The sequence below is a fragment of the Plecotus auritus genome, assembly GCF_963455305.1.
Source record: "Plecotus auritus genome assembly, chromosome: 3".
Taxonomy (NCBI): domain Eukaryota; kingdom Metazoa; phylum Chordata; class Mammalia; order Chiroptera; family Vespertilionidae; genus Plecotus; species Plecotus auritus.
This window is the reverse complement of record NC_137772.1, coordinates 211,253,879-211,278,532: the sequence shown is the minus strand read 5'-3', so window position 1 is coordinate 211,278,532 and position 24,654 is coordinate 211,253,879. Positions and strand designations below refer to the sequence as shown.

The following is a 24,654-nucleotide window of genomic DNA, read 5'->3' as shown; positions in this document are numbered from 1 at the left end:
TTCGGAAGGGGCGGGGCGGGGGCTACCTTGGTCTCCGCCCCCCCGAGGATCAGGTGGGGGCGGGGCTTCGGGCCGGGGGCGGGGTCGGCGCGAGAGCGAATGGCGGTTCTTTTGACTCCGTGGTTTCGTAGCCTTGGCAGCCAGAGCGAGCTTTCCGGCCCAGGGCGGAGAGGGTCGAGTTCCGTAAGCCGTAGAAGTGGCTTCTGCCGGAAAAGGAGGACAGGTAACCTAACCAAATATTAGGATCTAGGGGAGGGTGGCTCAGTGGAGCGGTTGGTTTGGCCCTTGCACCTCAGGTTTCTGGGGTCCGCCCCCTTCCTGGGCCCGCCCCTTTCCTGGCCCCGCCCCCTCCCTGCGCTCCTGCCCTCTCTGGTCTGGACTAAGTTCCGTGATTGAGCTTCCCGAACTACTCTCTTCGGGAAGTCCAGGAAAGCAGTGATTTTCAAACTTTAATATGCACACGAGTCATTTGGGAATTTTGTTAAAACGCAGTCTGTGGATTCAGGAATAGCCTGGTAATCTGCGTTTCTTATAAGTGCTGTTGGCAATGCTGTTGGTCCACTTGCTGCACTCAGAACTACCAAGTACTAGATGGCAAGTTCCTTGAGCACAAGTTCCTATTTCTTCTAACCCACCTGTTTAATGAAAGTTAAAGGCAGATGGTCCATTGGAAAATATCATTGTCTCCACCACTCATAGACTTTTAACCTTCTCCACCCACTCCAACCCTACCCCATCCATCACGCCCAGACAAACTTGGTGCAATCTTAGTAAATATTGTATAGTTTACATAAGATTGGAGGAGTAGAAACTTAACAATGGCAGCAGATATGCCATAAAAAAATAAAAAAAAAAAAGCATAAGGTTGTCCTAGCCGCTTTCTCAATGGTTAGAGCATCAGCCCAGGGGCTGAAGGATCATGGGTTCAGTTGTGGTCAAGGGCATGTACCTCAGTTGCAGGCCCTATCCGGATGGTGGGAGAGGCAACCAATCCATGTGTCTCTCACACATCCATGTTTCTCTCTCTCTCCCGGCCTCCCTTCCACTCTAAAATCAGCCTGGGTCAGGGGCAGCAGCAGAATATCCTTGGGTGAGGATTAACAACAACAAAAAAGCATAAGGTTGCCCTGGCCTGGTGGTTCAGTTGGTTGGAGCATTATCCCAGTACACCAAAAGATTGTAGGTTCCATTCCCATCAAGGCACACACCTAGGTTGTGGGTTCCATCACCAGTCCAGGCGAATATAGGAGGCAACCAGTCAATGTTTCTTTCTCTCTCTCTCTCTCTCTCTCTCCCTTCCTCTCTCTCTAAAGTCAATAAAATCATGTCCTCCGGTGAGGATTTAAAAAAAGCATAGGTGTCAAAACTGAAAAACTTAAATATTTTAATAATGTTGTGTAATTTAAGTATGTGTGTGGTTTTTTTGTTTTGTTTTAATTTTCAGGATGTTCTGGTCCTTTTCAAGCTACTCAGCTATGGGATGGTATTATTCACTCCCTTCAGACTCAAGTGGAAATAAAAAGGAGGCATCATTTACGAACATACAAAGTCTATGGTTCTGATGCTGTTGGTGTAGTATTAAGTCATCTTATGCAAAATATGTGCCTAAGTAGTAATGATCTCTCGTCTTAAAGGAGTTCATCTTTGCCAAGTTCTAATGAACCATAAGGTATTTCAACTAGTAGGAGTGAAGCTATTCAAAAATGAGAAGGAATTGGAATTTGAAGATTCAAACAATAGACTCCAGAGGTTTCTAGGCAATAAATCATCTTACGTTTTTTGGGAAAGAAAAAAGGATGCTAAGAATGGATTAACAAATAAAATAAATGCAAAGAAATCTTTAAGGTTAGTATTAATCGAAATACTGTACTGTATTTAGATTATGGCAGAACAGTTGTCATTGAGCTAAAATTGAATATTACACTTTCAGTATTTTTCAGAAGTCAATAAAAGAAATAACCGTGTAAAAATTCAGCATTTCAGCATTTGCTCTAAAACTGTGGTGGAGGACATTAGCACAAATTTTGCAGAATTTATACCAGGAAAAACTTTATATCTTGTGATGAATTGTATGTTTCCTAATTTTGAAAAATGACTTACCCAAAGTAAAAAAAAAAAAAAAAAAAAGGCAAGGTTTCTGGAAACTGCAAAAATTTTCTATCATAGCAACAGTGTTCACCTTATAATTATTCTTTATAATATATTCTTCTCTTTATTTACAACCCTAATCTGTCCTCTTTTGGTGATATTCTATTATCTAATAACTAGAGGCCCAGTGCACAAATTCGTGCACCAGTGGGGTCCGGCTGGCCCGGACCTGTCAGGAAGAGGAGAGGGCAGGAGGTTGGCCAGCTGGCCAGCCCCAATCGGGGCCCAATCAGGGCCCAGCCAGCTGGGGGGAGGGTCTGTGGGCGGTGGGTCAGCCAGCCCCACCCCTGATTGGTCTGGGGGGGGCTGATCAGGGGCAGAGCTGGCTGGGGGGAGGGGCCACAGGCTGATAGGGGTGGTGGGGGCTTTAAGCGGTGGGCTGGCCCCACCCCAGAATGGGGTTGGGAGGCCGATCAGGGGCCAGCGGCCTGCAGGAGGGGCCATGGATGGTTGGCCACAGGCCCTGCCCCTGATCAGAGTAGGGGGGGCTGATTGGGGGTGGAGCTGGCTGGGGAGGAGGGGCCACAGGCTATTGGCTGGCAGGCCCTGCCCCTGATCAGGGTGGGGTCTAATCGGGGTTGGGGCCGGGCAGGGGGAGGGGCTGCAGGAGGTTGGCCCGCCAGCCCTGCCCTCTATTGGGGTAGGGGAGGTGATGGGGGGGCTAGCGGGGGGGGGGGGGGGGGGGGGAGGCTGCAGTCCCATCAGGGTGGTGGGGGCCCATCGGGGGTGGAGCCGGCCAGGGGGAGGGGCTGCAGGAGGTTGGGCGGGGCCAGCTGAGTTGAGGGGAAAGGCCACAGGGGGTGGAGGGTTGGCTGCCACCCCGCCCTCGATCGGGGTGGGAGAGGCTGATCAGGGGCGGGGCCAACTGGGGGGAGGGGCCGCAGGAGGTTGGCCAGCTGGTCCCAGCGCTCAATCCACCAGTTCACTGGCTGCAGTGGGCGTCATAGCAACCGGTCATTCCAGTTGTTATTCAGGTGGCTGGCTTTTTATATATATAGATTTTATTACTTGTGTCTTTTATTGTAAGCTGCCTGAGATCTTTTTTGGAACTAGGGAATATATGATTAAGTTTAATAAATTGTTATTTGAAAATTTGGTCCTGTATATAATGGAAAAATTCACATAGTATTTCTTAACAGACCAGAAGATGAAATAATTTCAAATCCTCTAGCACAGAAATTGGTGAGAAAATAATTAAGGAACTTATTCATGCAAAGAATGGGAATCTGGCTTTACCTCCAAATATCACAGTTGACAAACCTGTTCTCCCGCTTTCAAAAGAAGGTAATTTGTTTTCATTATTTTTTTCAGAAGTTTGTAATGAAAAACTGACTTTAAAAAAAATAAACTTTATTTTTTAGAACAGTTTTAGGCTCACAGAAAAACTGAGCAGAATGTATAGAGAGTTCCCATATACTCCTGCCCCACAGGCACACAGCCTTTCTTACTGTCAACATCCTGCACCAGAATGGTTGTTATAATCCATGGACCTATAGTGATAGATCATTGTCAAGCCCATAGTTTACATTCATGTTCACTCTTGGTGGTGTGTATTCTAGGGGCTTTGACAAATGTATAGTGACATGTATCTACCATTATAGTATCATACAGAAAAATCCTCTATGCTTCACCTATTCATCCCTCCATTCCCCCTAACTCCTGGCAACCAATGATCTTTTTACTGTCTCCAAGAACTGACTTTTCAGATATAATAAAAGTAGTGTGTTTGGCATATTGACTCACTATTCTCTTCCCTGTAAAAGTTTCCTTCTACATAGCAATTACGTCAAACAAGTGAGGCAACTTAGCTCCAATAACATTTAGTTTATTTTTTGCAACCATGATCAGATTAACGGAAGGTGCTATACTCTACACTACCAGTCCTTATTCTTTTTAATCCAATACCATCTTCTAATGAGTGTGGCCTCTGTCCATTGTGTGTAAGCCCTTCCTAAACATCTCCCTGCCATTTGCCTTTCAAAACAAACTAAGCTACTCCTCTTGACTATATACTTCATCTACTTGTGGTTTTCTCCTTATTATGTCACTAACAGTGGAAAGAAGACCCTTTACTGCATTTGGTCAAACCATGAGAGAAGCAAGACAAGCATTGTTTGCATCCTGGAGGAGCAAAGGCTATCAACAAGTTAGGAAAAGTGTGATAAGGGAAATACAGGGTGCCCGAAGAAGGGATGTAGAGCAAGCATGTCAAGAGTGAGAAGAGGCTCTGACCGGTTTTGCTCAGTGGATAGAGCGTCAGCCTGCGGACTGAAGGGTCCCAGGTTCGATTCCAGTCAAGGGCATGTACCTTGGTTGCGGGGGTATGCAAGAGGCAGCTGATCGAAGTTTCTAACTCTCTATCCCTCTCTCTTCCTCTCTGTAAAAAAAATCAGTAAAATATGTTTTTTTAAAAAAAAGAGTGAGAAGAGAAGAGGGACTAGGAGAGAACTCTGAGGAAGACTAATATTTAGGGGACAGGCAGAAGAGGAGGAGCCAACAGGACTATAGTTTTTATATATTACAAATGAACAAATAACTTGTCCCATCAATTTCCCTTGAGGATACAGGGTACCTCTAGAAATTCCTAACTAAAAATGGATGTAATTAATTCATAAAGATGCTGATAAAAAATAATTCCCACTTATTGGACCTTTCTCTGTGCTAAGCAATTTGTTATGCATTTTATATTTATTGCCTATAATAATGGGGTAACAGACTTGGAGGACACAGTAGGGGAGGAAAGCTGGTATTCTTATGTACATTTTGTTAAATGTCTTATTTTTTATATGTGTTATATATGCATGTAATGCAAAACATTCAAAGAATCCTATAGGTTTTGTTACCAAAAAAATAGCATTTCCCTACCCTTCTCCCCATCCATTGCCCTTTCCCCATGACAACCATTTACAACTTATTTCCCATATCTCTAAATAGCATGCTTATATTGCTAGGTCATGATTTTTCAGTTTTGGGTACTGAAATGATTGTTCATTTTTCCACAGAGGAAATTGGGGTTTTAGGCCTCTTCCTTACCTCTGTCTCCCAATACTTGAAATAATACATATGCTTTTATACAATTTTTTGTGTAATATACTGTTTAACAAAAAATATCAGGTGAAAATAGGAGGAATATACGTAGGCTTAAGACTTTCATTAAGCCAGAGATTTTAAACATTAAGTAACAAAACAATAAACTATTAAGTGTTTTATATATATATAGATTTTATGTTAAAACAAAAATCAGCCACGTCTGGGAACCACTGCTTTAGTTTAGATTGCTTATTTTCTAGACTAGAGGCCCAGTGCACAAAATTCATGCACGGCTAGGATCCCTAGGCCTGATCTGCAATCAGGGCTGATTGGGGTCTTCCAGCTGCTGGTCGGGGCCTTCCTTCATTCCACGCCGCCCCCTGGTAGTCAGCACACGTCATAGCGAGCAATTAAACTCCCTGTCTCCCAATCGAACTCCCGAGAGGACACTTGGCATATTAGCCATATATACATATGGAAACGTAGAGAAATTAGATAATATGACAAGTTTCTACAGTTAACCAATGGAATTACAATTTAGACCTAGATTTCTATACTCTATCCATTGTTTATCATTATTGTTGCAACAAAGTGTTGTAATGATAAAATGTGGGAATGAAGTGTGTGTATTTGGTATGACAACTGAATGTCAGCCTTCAGAATAAACACAAAAAACTGTTTTAGTTTTCTAATAGCATTGTTTTCAGAGAAGTAGTTCTTTAATAAGTTACTAATAGGACTTTTTCTTTTTTTTTAAATCCAGTAAGGTGGGTTTCTTGTTCTTTGATTTATAAAAAGGTTTGCAAAAGAGAACTAACTTCAAATTGACTGGTAGCTCTCATATTTAATGCATTAAAAAATTCACTTTTTTGGAAGTTACATTTTCATACTAAAACTTTTGGGGGAAGTATATTAGGAAATTTCTCTGCTCTAACAAATCAGACATGAATAAAGTTTGATGCTATCCACTGAAATCTGATTCTTCTGTGATCCTCAAGCACAAAAACAACCCCATGAGTGCTGTGCCCAAACGTGGGTATTACAAATGTGGACTGATTGGTTAGAGGCTATTTATGGTCTCAAGTCTTTACTAAAAGATTGTTAATTTGATTTCCTTTTGGCCAATAGCTCACAGGTAACAAACTGAGGTGAATTTAGGAGCCAAGCAGACTTGAGAGCCAGTGAGTACTTAATTATCAAACATATAGGAAAAAAATGTACTATTGTTTTGCTTGAAATATATGGCCCTTTCAGGCTATTTTTCCTTTTCCCACTTAACACAAAGATATAATTACAGGGAAATTAATTTTTACTGTAGCAAAGCCAACAGGACAATACCATGAAAATGGTAGCTAGCACTCAGCTGGGATACAGCAGGGAGTAGTGGATTTGTGGTGAACTTGAAATGACATGCAGATGCAAAGGGGGTACCCACTGATTTACATCAGCTGACTTTGGTCAGGAATTAATTCAAGCCCAGAGTAACAAGATCTTTTTTAAAGAGAAGCTTGAAACCTAGAATTTTATATGAAATCTCCCATTTTTATTCAGGTTATTTTTATTCAAATGTTTATAACCAAAAAAAAAATCATGGCTATAGTTCAAATTTATTACATAGGCTCAGGGTTTAGGAGCTTTCCAAGAGATTTAGCTGTTGCTTTTATGATTTTGTTTCATTTAAAGGAAAAACAAAACATTAATTATGGTCTGATGCTTAGGATAATGAAAAACCAAACTCTTAACAGGAATGATGAGAAATTAAAGATTAACCTAATATTGTATTTTTATTTAAAAATAATAAACTCTAAGCCCGGCCGGCATGGCTCAGTGGTTGAGCATCAACCTATGAACCTGCAGGTCAGGGTTCAATTCCCGGTCAGGGCACATGCCTGGGTTGCAGACTCAATCCCCAGTGTGGAACATGCAGGAGGCAGCCGATCAATGATTCTCTCTCATCATGGATGTTTCTATTTCTCTCTCCCTCTCTCTTCCTCTCTGAAATCAATAAAACTATATTTAAAAAATAATAAACTAATTATCTGTGCTATTTTGAATAAAATTATAAATCAGCAATCTCATTTTCTTTCAGATATACAATTTATTAGCATGACCAGTATTTTTTATATTTGGAACTAATCTATTGTTGGCCTTAAAAGCTAGATAATATCACTTTATAATCAACACTAGAGGCCCATTGCACGAAGAGATTCATGGAATAGGCCTTCCTTCCCCTGGCTGCCGGCACCGGTTTTCCTCCTGCACCCGGGACCCAGGCTTTGGCTCTGGCCACCGCCTTCAGTCTTCGCTCCCAGTGGAGCACCCGCTCCTATAGCTCCCTCCACCCCCACGCTCCACCTCTGCATGCATGCTGTCCAGAGGCCCGGAGCAGCTGGAGGGCAGGGCTGTCGCCATCTTTGTCAGGTTAATTTGCATACTCCTGATAGGCTGGTGGGCGTAGCAAAGGTACAGTCAATTTGCATGTTTCTCTTTTATTAGTATAGATAACCAGAAAATACAATCACTGTGCTTACAACTGATGTCTGTTTAAAGGTCAATCTTGGAAATAAAAATTGTAATTTAGAAATTTTAAATTATCCTAGCATTAAATTAGTCCATTATATAGAAAGGTAGCTTTTATTTTGTACTATTTAGAAATGGGAAAATTTTACAATATTGGTTGAATGTATGTCATTTCTCAATTTGATAGTTACATTATTTTTCTTTTTAAGCTATAGAAGATGCTTGGAAACAACAAACATTGTTACATATTCTTCAATTGATTCACCTTCCATTCTTGGAAAATATTTTGGAGCCACCAGTTAAAACACAAAATCTTCAATTAAGTAAAGAGGAAAATGTTATTTCAAATACTTGTCTAGACAGAGAGGTTATTCTAAGTTTCTATGTACTTAAGTGACCATTTTTATTGTCAAATAAATTATAACTTAAAAGGTCTTTAACATATTTCACCTTTGGTATTTTAAGGGGTGAGCACATATCCATATGTATAAGCTAACACAATCTCTGTTTTATAAATTAATCACTGAATTCTCATTTGATCTAACAAAGAAAGTCACTGATTATGGCCCACAAGAAGATCTGGAAATCAGAGTGGTTTCATTCGTATGAATTCAGTCATGATTTGACAGTCATCTTCTCCCTGCACCTGCCTGAGTATTCTCCAAAGTTATATCATTTCCATTTTAGGACTCTAATATAACATTATCAGTTTCTATCAGTTTATTTATTCCTGCCCTAAAAGAATTCACAGTCTAGTAGGGGAGACATTCATGAAACAGAACATTACAGTTCAAGGCTGATCATAAAATCAGCCTTGTTTGTGGGGAAGGGGTTCAGGGAACCCAATAACCTGAATGAAGCTCCATTCTCCTCTCTGAACTCTAAGATATTTGTCACTCCTGCTGGGAACTATTGCTATAAGAATTTGGGTACCAGTAGGGATTCCAACAGAGAGAACTGATGTGATGCTTTCTCCCCTATGGGCCAAAGAAAAAAAGAACATTATCAGACTCTAGGCTGAGGACCAGAAAGCATCAGGTCCTGAGAAGAGCTTAGTGATAAGAGACCTGTGGACCCAGTTAGATAGTCAACTGTTTGCACATGGCAGGTTTTCCTAATTCACAATAGGCCAAGAAAGGCCCAAACCAAGAGCTGGGTCTTCCCCAGCCCTTGAGTCAGGTAGAGTGTGGGGACACCAGCAAAGAAACAGGATTTCTTTGGATGCCTCTGCAGGAAACAGCAGCCAGACTGCCTTTATAAGCTTCCAGGCAGAAAGGATAGGCTAGCTACAAAAGAAAAGCAATCCAATGGTCATTAATCTTTTCATCAACAACACTAGATAGAAGATAATGACTCACATATTAGGGAAAATACACCTTTCACCTGTCGGGGAAATAAAGAGAAGGAAGGAAAGATGGAAGGATAAAGGGAAGAGGGATGAAGGAAAGATTCTTGAGGATTATCAAGAATTCATTGAGGCCCTAGCCGGTCTGGCTCAGCAGATAGAGCGTCAGCCTGCAGACTGAAGGGTCCCAGGTTCGATTCTGGTCAAGGGCACATGCCCAGGTCGCAGGCTCCATCCCCAGTAGGGGGTGGCACAGGAAGCAGCTGATCAATGATTCTCATCATTTATGTTTCTATCTCCCTCTCCCTTCCTCTCTGAAATCAATAAAAATAATTTTTTACAAAAGAATTCATAGAGTATATTACTTAGGAACCTCATGCAAAGAAAATAGCCAAGAAACACTGTTAGGCAATGAACTTTGATCTGTGCTCTCTATTTTCTCTCATTTTGTACACACACACACATTAATTCCAAGCTGATATGTAAGACTGTGTGGGAATATATAAGATATGAGCACTAAATAAGTCAAAACAAGGGACATAGTATTAAGGAAACTTACAATAACCTGGGGGTTGGTAAGATGGCAGATGAGGTTAAGGGGGAATTAAAGGCCTTTCAAAGGCATCATTGTGGGAAGGAAGGAGTGAAAAGATCCTACATTTCTTATCTTGTTGGGGTGGAGAGAGAAGAAAGGGAAGATAGTGTGTGGTAGAATAAACAGTGCATCTTGTATGGGAAAATATTTGGTATCTTATTTTCAAATAATACTAGAACCAAATGCACCTAATTATTGTAGTGGGAAAACAGAGGGAAACCACTGATGAAATGGAGCAGTACAGATGAATTCATGAAGTTAGAAATAAATAATGAAAAGGTGGCCAAAAATATTTTGACTCCTTGAAAATAAAGGTATAGATGTCCGGCTGTGTGGCTCAGTGATTGAGCATCAACAACCCATGTACCAGGAGGTCAAACTTCGATTCCTGGTCAGGGCACATACCTGGGTTTTGGGCTCAATTCCCAGTAGGAGTTGTGCAGGAGGCAGGGGCAGCCAATCAGTGATTCTCTCTCATCGTTGATGTTCCTATCCCTCGCTCCCTCTCCCTTCCTCTCTCTGAAATCAATTTAAGAATTTTTTTGTCTAAAAAAAGAAGAAAACAAAGGTATACAAAGGTATGGTGGTATTTGGTGAGAAAATAAGCTATTCCCTTATTCTCTCCTTCATTCATCCTGCAAAATTTATTGAAATGATTCTCTGAAAAATAGTTTCTTCCTTAGATTTAGTTAAATATAAAATAGATATGATTATGTTTTATCAAACAGTGCTTTAGGTAATTAAATGGAAATGTTAACCATTGGTTTATTTTGTTCCAGGATTGACAACTGGCTTAATGCAGCAATTGAATGCCTGGAGTATTTCCCTGACCAGTTCGTCGTTTCGGTTAGTCAACAGTTAGTGCAAAACAGAAATGAAGAGACAAGACTGAGTAAACAGAAGATACTCTTTGATGTCATAGTAAAATATTATAATCAAGAGAAACATTGCCTGTTAACTGATGAATATTTTGATATTCATTCAGGAATTATTGAACTTTTAGGTAAGAGATGATGTTTAAACTTTAAATTTTTGCATAATAAAACTTTTTGTTTTCAGCAAGGCAAACGTCTCTACTCTTGCAGGAGGGTGCGCATGCACATGGTCTGGGAGCACCCGCACGCTGAGTGGGCAGTCCACTGGGCTTTTTAATCCTGACGCGCGTGACCTGTCCCTTACTCTTGATTGGAGCTTAGGCTCACAGTCTTTTGCAATTGGCTAGCATAATAAAACTTTTTTAAGGCACAAATGGAAGAAATGTTATGTGTTATATGAGTATAACATTTTAATATTTTCTGTGGTGTCAAGGTACTGCATGGAATCTTTTTTCACTTCACTAATGTTGCCTGCCATGTAAATTGTACCATCCAATATAACTAATGCTCTATAGAACATTATATCAAAGGTAATTATGTCACAGGGACATTCTAAGAAACATATTTTGATATAATACAGGATTAGAAAACTGTGGTATTTAGTGACCTTTTAGAAAAATAAAAATTGAGTGACATAGTATTGCAACTTTTTTAGCTATGTAGGTGGCTATATAATTCCATGTTGAAAACAAAATATGGTTTGATAATGCTGGATGTAATTACACAGGTGTTTGGCATATATAGAATTACACAGATAATTTCCTGTATGTTTGAAATATTTCATAACAAAAACTTTTAAGTTGTAAAAAAGAATCCATAAGCCAAATACAGCATCATAGCATTTTAATTGGCTACTAAATTCTATAATCTCCATTTTTTGTCCCATTCTTTGTCATCTTGGTAATCCATGTAACAGAAAGTGAGATAAAAACAGAAGCACTGGAGGCAACACAACTCTATCTAAGATTGTTGTTGCCCAACAATAGAGAAGAATTAGGACGGCTACTTACTTTTATGGCTATTGCATCAGAGCCTAATGCCTACAAGTTACAAAAACAGGTAACAAAATATAACAATGTGACAGTTTTGGGCTATGATTTTAAAAACTGTTCAGACAGACAACAGTGTAGTGGTTGCTGGGGGGAGAGGGGAGAGAGGTGATGGGGGAGGGTAAAGGAGGGATAAATGTTCATGGATGGAGACTTGACTGGGTGGTAAACACAATACAGTGTACAGATGATGTGTTGTGGAACTGTTGCCTGAAACATGTATAACTTTGTTAACCAAGGTCATCCCAATAAATTCAATAAAAAGAAAAAAAACTGTTTGAGATAATGTAATCTTTCTGTTTACAGTATGATAATAAAACAGTTATCCTGAAAACTCTTGCCAAAGCAGTTTTTCAAACCAAATCATTATCAAAAGTACGGGCAGAACAACTCATCTGGTTTCTACTGGAATATCACTCTGAGCTCTTCAAGGTATCTCTGGCATTTTGCCTGGGCACATTTAGTACCAAGCTATTTCTGTTAAGCAAAAAAAGGCAAGTATTTCACTTAATAAATAATCTATTAAGTGCCTGTAATGTGCAAAGTTTGAAGGAATGCTCTCTTCCCCTACCCACTAAAGAGAAGGAAGCCGACTTAATGTCAATATTTGAAAATATATTAATTCCTTCAACCCATTTCTGGTGCATTACTATGTGCCAGGCACTGTTTTATTTAGGCGCTTAGAATACATCAGCAAACAAAACACGAAGATGAGGATCCTTGAGGAGCTTATATGCAGGTGAGCATGACAGATAATAAAAAAGTACACACAATCATCAAGTCAAGTCTTATAGTTTCTAGGGGGCAATAAATGCAATAGAAAAAGGAAAAAAGAGCAGGTTCAGAGGATTAATGGGTGCTAGAGTGGGGATGACTGGGGACTTATAGTATTAAACAGGGTGGCCAAGATTGGGCTCAATGAGAGAGTAAAATTTGAGCAAAGACTGGAAGAGAGAGAGAATCAACCAAATGACTGTGGGGGTGGGAGTCGTGGTTTTGGGGAGAGAAATTGGGTCCTAGAGAAGAGGCCCTGGGTGTGACCCAACCCATTTTTAGTGCTGTGGTGAGCAGAATGGAAGGTAGTATGAGATGAGGTCAGAGACGTGGGGGCCCTTGTAGGCCATTGGAGAGACTTTGCTCCTCCTTGGAATAAAATGGGGAATCACTGGAGGGTTTGAGCAAAAACAGTGGCCTGATATGACTGACATTTATAAAGATAGACTAGAGGCCAGCTGCATGAAATTCGTGCACGAGGGGGTGTGTCCCTCAGCCCAGGCAGCACCCTCTCCAATCTGGGACCCCTCAAGGGATGTCCAACTGCCTGTTTAGGCCCGATCCCACCAGATCGGGCCTAAATGGGCAGTCGGACATCCCTCTCACAATCCAGGACTACTGGCCCCCAACTGCTCACCTGCCTGCCTTCCTGATTGCCCCTAACTGCTTCTGCCTGCCAGCCTGATCACCCCCTAACCACTCCCCTGCCAGCCTGATTGATGCCTAACTGCTCCCCTGCCAGCCTGTTTGCCCCTAACTGCCCTCCCCTGAAGGCCTGGTCACCCCTAACTGCCCTCCCCTGCAGGCCTGGTCACCCCTAACTGCCCTCCCCTGAAGGCCTGGTCACCCCTAACTGCCCTCCCCTGCAGGCCTGGGACCCCCCCCAATTGCCCTTCCCTGCAGGCCCGGTTGCCCCCAACTTCCCTCCTCTGCCGGCCTGGTCACCCCTAACTGCCCTCCCCTGCTGGCCTGATCGCCCACAACTGCCCTCCCTTGCAGGCCTGGTCCCTCCCAACTGCCCTCCCCTGCTGGCCATCTTGTGGTGGCCATCTTGTGTCCACATGGGGCAGCCATCTTGTGTGTTGGAGTGATGGTCAATTTGCATATTACTCTTATTAGATAGGATGTGGCTTTTATGTTGAGAACAGATGGTTGAGATGCAAGGGTAAAAGCAGGAATATCTTTTAGCAGACTGTTGTAATAATCTGGGCAAGAGATACAGTGACTTGAAACAGAGGGGTAGCAATAGAATTAGTCAAATGTGGTCAGATTTATAAAATATATCAAGGAAATGATTGTTTTTTAGCCTCACTACTATATTTTAGTACTGACAGTGGTACTTTTAGTGGTAATTCTCCAAAGCCTGTACAAAAAAATTGTTTCCTTCATTTTTTTTGCTTAAAAATTTTGTCTCATAAGAAATAAACATTGGTTCAAATTTTGTAGTTCTATCAACCTTAACTGAAGTTTCTTTTCCATTATTTCAGAGAAAAAGGTGGTAATTAGAATATACAAGAGACAGTCCCCATATTATGAATTTTGAATGAAATATACTCTGGAAACGCATTTGTAAGTCAGTTGTTATGTACATAGTTGTTTTTGTTTTTGTTTTATCAAAATCCTATATAATAAAAGGCTAATATGCAAATTGACCAAACTGTGGAATGACCGGTTGCTATGATGCTCACTGACCACCAGGGGCAGGGGCAGACATTCAATGCAGGAGCTGCCCCCTGGTGGTCAGTGCGCTCCCACAGGGGGAGTGCCACTCAGCCAGAAACGCTGAGCCGGGCTCATGGCTGGCAAGCTCAGAAGCACAGCAGTGGCAGCGCTAAGGACCCCTCGGGAAATGTCCACCTGCCAGCTTAGGCCCACTCCCCTGCAAGAGGGCGCAGGCCAGGCTTTGGGACCGCCCCCCCCCAAATGTCATGCACCGGGCCTCTAGTATATAATAAATGGCCTGGCTGGTGTGGCTCAGGGGTTGAGCGTTGGCCTATGAACCAGGAGATCATGTTCAATTCCGGTCAGGGCACATGCCCAGGTTGTGATTCTCAATAGGGGGTGTGCAGGAGGCAGCGGATCAATGATTCTGTCATCATTGATGTTTCTATCTCTCTCTCCCTGTCCCTTCCTCTCTGAAATCAATAAAAATATTATATATTTCATATATATATATATATATGTGTGTGTGTGTGTGTGTGTGTGTGTGTGTGTATATATATATGTATGTGTGTGTGTGTGTGTGTATATATATATATATATATGAAATAAATGGAGGTTGGGGAGCCCAGGTTACATAAATGTTTAATTCTACAGTCACTAAATCAAAACTCATGTCTATAGTTTACTTGTAAAATGGGTCCCAGATTTCAACTAGGAATTTAGAAAGAACATTTCCTCTCCCTCTTCCTTAGCACTTAGCCTCTCTACTTTCTTTTTTTCTCATCCTGCCTCCTCCTCTGGGTAAGTGAATTCTCCTCTTTCCTACACACAGGCAAGAAATTATAAAGGATTTTTTTCATTTTTTGACCTTCCCTTCATGTCAGAGTGAGCAGTGTTATAATGAAACATACTGCCTTAAATTTTGCAGCAGGCCACAAAGGAGAAAAGGAATTGATGTGGGCTGAAGGAAGTGCAAATGTGGGATTCAGGAAGCAGGGAGAAGCCCTCTCATGACTGGTTTCTGGAGATTAGGGCAGGAGGCATTTCAGGGAGGCTGAGATGGCGGCATTTATAATGGAGGCTCTCAAATGTGCCAAGTTTTTTCCTGTTACGGGACTTTTTCTATGCTGTCTACTGTCTGTCTGGAACATTTTTCTCCCAAGTCTTCTTATGGCTCACTCCTTCCCATCTGTTCAGGCTTCTGCTTACAATGTTACTCTCAGCAGAAGCCCTTCCCAAGTAGGATGTCTACCCATCGTCTTCACTCTGGCCTATTACCCTGCTTCATGCTTACTCAATGGCACTATCACTACTTGAAAATAAATTATGTATTTGCTGATTTTTTTTATTTTTTTGTGGTTTTGGTGTTTTTTTTATTTATTTGCAGGTTATTTTTTTTAATTATCTTTCTCTTCAATGAGAATGTAAGCTCCAAGAATTCAGAAACTTGATCTGTTTGTCACCTAGAACACAGCAATCACTCACTAAATTTTTATAGAATGACAGAATGAATTAATGGAGACAGCTTCATGACTCGAAATTGGCAAGAGTATAGAAGCTAATGTAAAGGCAGCCTGGGGTCCAGGATGAAGAAGCTGTATAGACACGAGGTTCAGCATTGGTAGGTGTAGGGATGCCCGCTGTAGCAGTATTAGCTGAGGATACATATTGTAGTCTGGGACTCCCTTTGTGTAACCAAAACCCGGAAAAGGAGCATTTATCCATTTTAAGATAATAATGTTTTCATGTATTTTAGAGCTACTATTTACATACTTACCATGTAATTACAATGTAAGATTATTTAGATCAGGGCTACTACAGAACCGTAATTTTTTTATAGAACATTATACTAATGACTGCTTAACCTAGTTTCAGTTGTAGTTCACACATGAAAGTAGACAACTGTAAGAATTCTAAAAAAATTTCAAGAATTCATACCTTTTATAATTCAGAGGTCTGCTGGCCACCCCTTCTCCCCAGCTGGAATCTTTTCCCCGACTCATTGGTCAAAACCATTAAGTTTTTATCTGTTTCTGGATAGAAAAAAAAAATCATATTAAATATTTGAAAATCCCTGTTTTTATGCAGACACCAGTTACTTTATTGGACCTGGTTAGTAAGAAACTGAAGAAGCTTCTGCATGGAGAAGATCCAGATGCTGTATCAGATATTGATTCAGACTTGTTCCTTTTTTATCAGCGACAGTTATAGCCAAGTAAGTTGGGTGGGACCGAGTATGTAATAAATATATAGTGTTATACAAGTGGTTACATTCAGGCTACTTGTTAATATCTCCAGAGCAAGCTCTAGTTTTTTGTTGTGTTTTTTTTGGAAGCCCTTTGGTTACCTTTCTTCTAAAAAGGTGAACACTTTCTCTCATTCTGCTCCCAAGCCTCACCTCCCCTTCAGCATATCACCCACTGCCGCTTCCATGCTCCTGCACTCTCTCTTGTCCTTTTTCTGACTCTGAGTCTTCCTATTGTTTTTCATTTTCTCTCCCCCTCCCTCCTCTCTTTTAGGAAATGACCTAATTTTACAGAGGAGGAGCCTGGCCAGCTGTTGAATAGGCTCCATGATTTTTTTCACTCAGTGTCCTCTGGCAGTTCAGCTGATTCCCTAATTTAGGATTTCTTTAAAGTAAAAAATGGTTTTAATGCAAATTCCCAAAGATTGTCATGTGGGAGACAAAACAGCATAAATGCCATAACTGGCTTATCAGGGCCAAATTGCCTGGGCAAGTCATTTAACCTCTTTATGCCTCAGCTTCCTCACCTATGAAATGGGAAAAATAATAGCAACTACTTCATAGTTTTATAACTACTTCATAGGGTAGTAATAAAATACTTAATATTTAAATTAATAATCTACACTAATAAAAGAGAAACATGCAAATTGACCATCACTCCGCTATGCCCACCAGACAATCAGAGCAAGTATGCAAATTAACCCAAGATGGTGGCTGCCATGGAGCTGGAGCAAGCAGGAGGCTTGGGTTGCCCCTGGTGACAGAGGAAGCCAAGCTTCCCGCCCGCCCTGGCCGGCCCTGGCCTCCGCTCAAGGCTACAAAGTTTTAATTATAGAAGATAAATAAATCCCAACAAAGATGGCAGCGGCCACGGAACTGGAGCCAGCCAGAGGCTTGGGTTGCCCCCGGCGATAGAGGAAGCCAAGTTTCCTGGCTGGCACTGGCCTCTGCTCAAGGGTACAAAAAAAATTTTTTTTTTAATATTTTTTATTGATTTTTTTACAGAGAGGAAAGGAGAGGGACAGAGAGTTAGAAACATCAATCAGCTGCCTCCTGCACACCCCGCACTGGAGATGTGCCTGCAACCAAGGTACATGCCCTTGACCAGAATCGAACTTGGGACCCTTCAGTCCGCAGGCCGATGCTCTATCCACTGAGCCAAACCAGTTAGGGCAAGGCTACAAAATTTTAATTATAGAAGATAAATAAATCCCAACAAATATGGCGGCAGCCATGGAGCTGGAGCAAGCAAGAGGCTTGGGTTGCCCCTGGTGATGGAGGAAGCCAAGCTTCCTGCCTGCCCTGGCCTCCACTCAAGGCTACAAAGTTTCAATTATAGAAGGTAAATAAATCCCAGGTACCTGCTTCCAGCCGGCCCTGGCCTATGCTTGGGTCACCAGGGGGCGTGGCCGGCCTGCAAACCACCATAGGCCCCTCGCCCAGGCTTTCCCATGCCCCAAGGGAACCCCCACCCTGATCAGGGACACCCTTCAGGGCAAACCAGCCAGCCCCCACCTGTGCACCAGGCCTCTATCCTATCTAATAAAAGAGTAATATGCAAATTGACTGTCACTCCAACACACAAGTGGCTGCCCCCATATGGTCAAAAATGGCTGCCCCCATGCCCTAACTGGTTTGGCTCAGTGGATAGAGCTTCGGCCTGCGGACTCAAGGGTCCTGGGTTCGATTCCACTCAAGGGCATGTACCTTGGTTGTGGGCACATACCTGGTAGGGAGTGTGCAGGAGGCAGCTGATCGATGTTTCTCATCGATGTTTCTAACTCTGTCCCTCTCCCTTCCTCTCTGTAAAAAATCAGTAATATATATATATTTTTTAAAATGGCTGCCCCCATGTGGACACAAGATGGCTGCCACAAAATGGCCAGCAGGGGAGAGCAATTGGGCGGGGGCCAGACCAGCAGGGGAGAGCAGTTAGGGGTGACCAGGCTGGCAGAGGAGGGCAGTTAGGGGCAAACAGGCTGTCAGGGGAGCAGTTAGGCATCAATCAGGCTGGCAGGGAAGTGGTTAGGGGGTGATCAGGCTGGCAGGCAGAAGTGGTTAGGGGCAAACAGGAAAGCAGGCAGCTGAGCAGTTGGGAACCAGCAGTCCTGGATTGTGAGAAGGATGTCTGATTGCCCATTTAGGTATCGGGCCTAAATGAGCAGTTGGACATGCCTCGAGGGGTCCCATATTGGAGAGGGTGCAGGCTGGGCTGAGGGACACACACTCCTGTGCATGAATTTCGTGCACCAGGCCTCTAGTATATTATAAACTATAAATATTAAATACTGCTAATGTTTAATATTAGTTGAGACTAATGTTGAGCCTGCTATGTGTCAGGCACTAACATGGATTTATGAAGTTATTTATTCTATACAATAATCTATGTAGGTATTATTATTATCCCATTTTTATAAATAAGATAACTGAAGCTTAGAGAGGTTAAGTAACTTGACTAACTAGAAAAGTAGTTAACATTTTTTTTTTCCTTTAAAAGATGGTTTCAAGGCATTACTAATATTTAGAAAAAAACATTCATGGAGTAGGGCATACATTTATTTGCCTGAGTTACTGGGATTTCTCAGCTAATTTTTCAGCTATTTTCTCTCATGTCCTTCTTTGAACACAGGGCATATGGCAACAGATATGTTACCACCTGTATTCTATCTGTTTTGATGCAATTAAACAATGATGCTAAGTATTCTGAACCTAACATCAGGAATCTTTTCAGATTAATTTGATCTCATCTAACTTCAAAGCAAACCTCATTTGGCTGCCATTACTATATTAGCTTTTCACATTTAATTCTTCATTGCTTTTGGCTTTTGAGGAAAATGGAGGAATTGTAGGCATTTTAATATCTATTTCCATTCAACATTCATTCAACAACATGCTTTAAAGGGAGATAATGAATATAAGTGCTTTGCACAGTGCCATGTGCTATAAGCACTTGGACAGTGAAGAGGTATCTGATATTTTTCCCTAAATAGCTTAACTATTTTGTCTCTTCTTAAAGTTTATCCCTCATCAGTAAAATTGTCACACTATATCAATATGCAACTTAATGAATTTTTAAAAAGCCATCTGTATGTTCTATGATGTATGCTCTTTTCCCCATATTTGAGTTTCTTACCAAGTAATTATTTGAAATTAATTTGTTGATGTAAAATGCTCCTGATATCAAATATTTATCCATTCAATTATTCACCAAAGATTCTTTTTAATATTTACTACATGTCAGACTTTGTATAAACACCAAAAAATACTAAGATGTGTAAGGTAATGCCTCTGCTTGCAATAAGCTCATGTTCCAATGCTCAAAGTGACTAGCACATAGACGTTTAATAGATATTTGGTGAATAAATTAAGTAAGTGGAAGAATTCATGTATGAGACAACCATTATAAAGCAATTTATACTAATTAAAGGGTAATATGCTAATTAGACCGGATAGACCGGACATCTTCCAGACGTCATTCCAGACATCCTTCCTGACAAAGCCAGGGACTTGACCAGTCTGCAAACTACCCGTGGCCCCTCGCCCAGACCGGCCCTGCCCCCCAGCAGGGGCCCCCACCCATACATCAGGCCTCTATCCTATACAATAAAAGGGTAATATGCAAATTGACCCTAACAGTAGAACGACCAGAACAACTGCTGGACCAATCACTATGAGGCACACTGACCACCTCTTGGTCTCTTTCCCCGGCCAGCAGGCTCCGATCACCTGATGGCCACCCGTGGCGGGGGGGGGGGGGGGCGGTGAGCAGGCAGGAACAGCCAACCTCTGGGTCCCTTCCCCTGGCTGTCAGGCACTGATCACCCGATGGCAAACGGGGAACCGGGGGTGGGTGGCGGTGGGGGGCAGGGCCAGCTGCGGCAGCTGGGGAAGATGGCCCTGATCGCAGGCCCGACCTAGGGAACACACCCGCATATGAATTTCGTGTGCTGGGTCTCTAGTCTATATATATAAAAGACTAATATGTAAAGTGTCCCCTCGGGAGTTCAACCAGGAGAATGGGAGTTCAATTGCTTGCTATGACATGCGCTGACCACCAGGGGGTGGCACGGAACATGGCGGGCTACCAGTGGTGGTGGTGGGGCGCTGACAGAGCGAGGGAAGGAGGCAAAGATGCAGAGAGGTGGGGGGGGGGGGGGAACTGCATGGTGGATTCGTGCAGGTGGTGAGGGAAGGAGGAGGCAGGGAGGTGGGGGACCTGATTGGCCCTGACCGCCGGCCAGGCCTAGGGACCCTACCCATGCACAAATTTTGTGCACCAGGCCTCTAGTCATAATATAATAGGGATATGTTTGAGCCAGAGGAGGTTATGGAAGACTGGAGGAGGAGAATTTACCTGATCTCATTTGAGGGGATCAGGCTAGGCTTGTGGAAGCGACAATGCCTACTAGGAATCTTAAAGAATATATATATATATATATATATATATATATATATATATATATATATATATATATAAAAGGCTAATATGCTAAGTGTCCTTCCCACTGTCCCACTGGTTGCTATTCACTATGACGCACACTGACCACCAGGGGGCAGACGCTCAATGCAGAGGCTGCTGAGCTGCAGTGACTTGGCAGCGGAGGTTCTCAGGTGACGCACCCCAAAACCAGAGAGGAGGGAGCCCAATTCCTTGCTGGGCCATGCGATTCCAACTTTGGCTGTGGGTTATATTGTTGCTGGGGCAGTCAGCCCTGAATCTGGTTTACTGCACACTTGCATTTGCGTTCCACACCCTGTACCACTGCAACTTTGCAGAGTGTGAGAGGGACCCTTCGGGGGATGTTGGAGGCCAGTTTTGGCCCGATCCCCCAGGCCAGGCCTAGGGACCCCACCTGCTGGAGCAGCCGTGGGCAAACTACGGCCCAAGGGCCAGATCCGGCCCGTTCGGCTGTTCTATCCGGCCCGCGGAGCCGAAAGAGCGGAGGGTTCTCTTGCTCTCCCCTCCGCTCCTTTACTTTGAATTTATATTAGCTCACACAAACACTCCATCCATGCTTTTGTTCCGGCCCTCTGGTCCAGTTTAAGAACCCATTGTGGCCCTTGAGTCAAAAAGTTTGCCCACCGCCAAAACCGGTTTGGCTCAGTGGATAGAGCATCGGCCTGTGGACTGAAGGGTCCCAGGTTCGATTCGGTCAAGGGCCTGTACCTTGGTTGCGGGCACATCCCCAGTGGGGGGTGTGAATGGGGGCAGCTGATCGATGTTTCTCTCTCATCGATGTTTCTAACTCTCTATCCCTCTCCCTTCCTCTCTGTAAAAAATCAATAAAATATATTTAAAAAAAAAAAAAGTTTGCCCACCCCTGTGCTGGAGGGACCCCGCTCACTCCACAGACGCCAGGGTGGAACCATGGGAGGTTAGCTCCAGGGAATGTCTGGTCCATCTTACCCAATCCTGCCCCGCCAGCCACCTTCTAATTAATTTCCTTTCAATGTGCACAAATCCGTGCACGGGGTCACTAGTTAGTAAATATTAGCTAAACCAAAAAAGCAGTGAAGGATATTCCGGACAGAAGGAACATTGTGAGCAATAATAAGTAAGTGCTAGAAACTGCAGCCAAGGGGTTGCCAGGAATTGAAACTAGAGAAATAGGCAGATGTCAGGTTATGAAGGACCTTATTTAGCAACCATGGAATTCACTAGGCATTTGGGAGATGTCGCAAGTTATTTTTAAGTAAGTGATATGGCTAGATTTGTATTTTAGATGGAGCATGTTTAGCTGCCGTATGGAGACAAGTTGGCCAGGGGCACTGGAGGCAGGGTTCTTAATTAGGAGGCTAGAGTTCTCCAAGTGAGAAATGACATAGGCCTGTACTGTGGCAGAGGCAAGAGGGATGAAGAGGAGGGAGCAGGTTTGAGATATAGGTGACTCACAGATGACTCTCAAGTTTCCAGGTGGGGTGACTGCTACCGATTCAGATAGAAAAACGGGAAAAGGGACACATTTCCCGAGATGATTGAATCCGTTTTGATCTTTTGATACGTGTGGGACACACTGGTCAAGATTTTCAGCAGGGAAGCTGGATGTGCAATTTTGAAGCTCAGGGAAGAAATAGGAGCTAGAATTAAATGTCTGGGAGCTTGTGAAAATTGAGGCTGTGCAGAGTATATTGAGTAAAATAAGAAGTCCAAGGATAAAACATTAAGGGACACTAATGGTCAAGGGATAAGTTAATAGGAATCTATCAATGAGACAGAAATGAAATGTTAGGAGGGGGATTAGGTGAAGTTGTATTCATTAAGCCAAGGAAATACATGATTTTAAGAAGGATACCATTTTAAGGTGGTGATTTTAAGGTGGTGGAAGGTTAGGACTGCCACTGACCATGTGGAGCCAATTAATAAGAGCTGATTTAGTAACTTGTATTTTTAAGCAGACTTGTATGATTTTCTCCTGCTAATCTGTCTTTGTCAGTTTACTTTTCAGGCCTAGCCAGGGGCCCGAAGAGGAAAACATTTTTTCTATCCAACACTTCCAGTTCATTAGCCATGTCACTTAAATTCCTTATATTCCTCTAGAAACTGGGGGAGTAGTTCCTCACTGCTTCTTATACTGCATGGGGTTTTTTTGGAGATCAAAATAATGTATGTAAAATAAGAGTGTTTTTGCTAAATATAGAGCACTTGTGAAGATACAGTATTATTACTCTGAAGCAAAATATGAATATACTGAGCTTTCCACACCCGGCCTTTCCCATCTCCCTCCTCCTTCCCCCACCCCCAAGGCCCTTTACCTTTACCCTTCTCTCGCCTAAGCTCCAAGGGCCCTTCTTCTGCCTCTGTAACTTGTCTCCTGAGCCCATTTCTTCTATCACTCACTTCTCCTACCTCTGTGACTTTCTAAATAAACTTTCTCTTATAAAAAAAAAAAATTGAGTATAGTAAGTACAATTATCTACAATATTTTGGGGGGAAAAATCTAGAATAAGGCCAGTGTGAGTAAATACTTTTTTTGTTTTGTTTTTAACTTGCTTCTCCTATTGTACTTTTCTAATTTTATTTTTTATTTCTTATTGTTTAAAGTATTACAAGTCTCCTTTTTTTTTCCCAATTGACCTTCCCCCAGCCTCTCCACCCCGCCCCCGCCCGCCCCGCACATGCCCTTACCCCGCTCCCAGTGTCTTGCGTCTATTGGTTGTGCTTATATGCTTGCATACAAGTCCTTCGGTGATCTCTTACCCCCCCACAACCCTCCCCTACCTTCCCACTGTAGTTTGACAGTCTGTTCGATGCTTCTTTGCCTCTGTCTATTTTTGTTCAACAGTCTGTAATGTTCTTTATTATCCATAAATGAGTGAGATCATGTACTTTTTTTTTAAGGCTTCACATTTTGCCAACGCCTGACATACAAGGAATTTGAAAAACACAAGGAAATGACAACTCAGTATCTTCACCAGTTGGCTCTTGAGATTACTAGTAACCCCAAGCATCTCTTTGAAACAAAGAAAGAAATTAATTAAGGAATTTTAAAAACACCATCGGGAAGCTTTGCATTAACATTTCTGTGGCAGAAAACTACAATTTGTGAATGTAAACAAATCTCTGGGGGTTTCCTCAAACTGCCACACTGACAGCTCAGGGGCAGAATAGCTTCCAAGCACTGTAAGTGTAATCGTGCATAAACTGTCAAGGAAGGTGGTCAAAGGTACAAACTTCCAGTTATAAAGTAAATGAGTCCTGGGATGTAATGTACAGCATGGCAACTATAATTAATAATACTTAATTACATAGTGGAAAATTGCAAAGAGAAATCTTTAAAAAAATGTTAGGGAAGTTTTTAACTTTAAAAGGGAATATAAGTTAAGTTCATGTATGCTAATGTACTTAATTATCATGCTGCTGAAGTCATGTGTTAAATGTGCTACTAGGGATCTGGTACATTTACTATCTTTAGGTTGATTTTCCCACAGAGAAGGAACATTTCATACCTGAGTTCTCTGAAGAAAACATGCACTTTTCTTAGCATATATTATTTTTAAGCTATCGCCTTGGGCTGCTATTACTTAAACACTGAATCATCTAAATAGTGTAAGACTAAGAAAGTAGGAGATTTTAAAAGCCATAAATTTAAAATTCATGAATATCTAAAACCATGACTTTGCACAATCTACTTCTTCTTTAGTCTACAGAGAAATTTATGGTTTTCTTCTTTCCTCTCTCCTTCCCTCTTTCTATCCCTTCTTCCCTTCCTCTTAATTGGAGGGAGGTACCTGGGGAAAGTTTCCATTTTATTGTTCTGTGTAAGTCTGGTGGGGAATTCCTCCCTGTTACTATGAATGGCTGGAAGTGTATATTACCACGTCCTTGTATCTGATGATTAGAAGATTATATATAACCTTAAGTAAATACCTTCCCTCTGAGCCTCAGTTTTTTTACTCTCTTGGAAAAAAAA

General features: G+C 42.2%; 2 protein-coding genes across 2 annotated transcripts in view; one reads left to right on the top strand and one right to left on the bottom strand.

Annotated features, from left to right (window-relative positions):
• The window catches only part of SCYL2 (SCY1 like pseudokinase 2), a 55,513-nt gene extending 55,358 nt beyond the window's left edge, over positions 1–155 (bottom strand). The window contains exon 1 of the mRNA XM_080660561.1: positions 27–155. The gene's annotated coding sequence lies outside the window, so the exon portion shown is untranslated. The remainder of the gene's footprint in view (positions 1–26) is intronic.
• Positions 94–24,654, top strand: DEPDC4 (DEP domain containing 4). Its single transcript, XM_080660563.1, is given in 11 exon segments — positions 94–223; positions 1,445–1,625; positions 1,627–1,845; positions 3,288–3,319; positions 3,322–3,432; positions 7,917–8,091; positions 10,418–10,641; positions 11,430–11,572; positions 11,869–11,994; positions 16,087–16,165; positions 23,583–24,654. Coding segments are annotated over 11 exon segments (1,554 nt in total). The 5' UTR covers positions 94–99; the 3' UTR covers positions 23,723–24,654.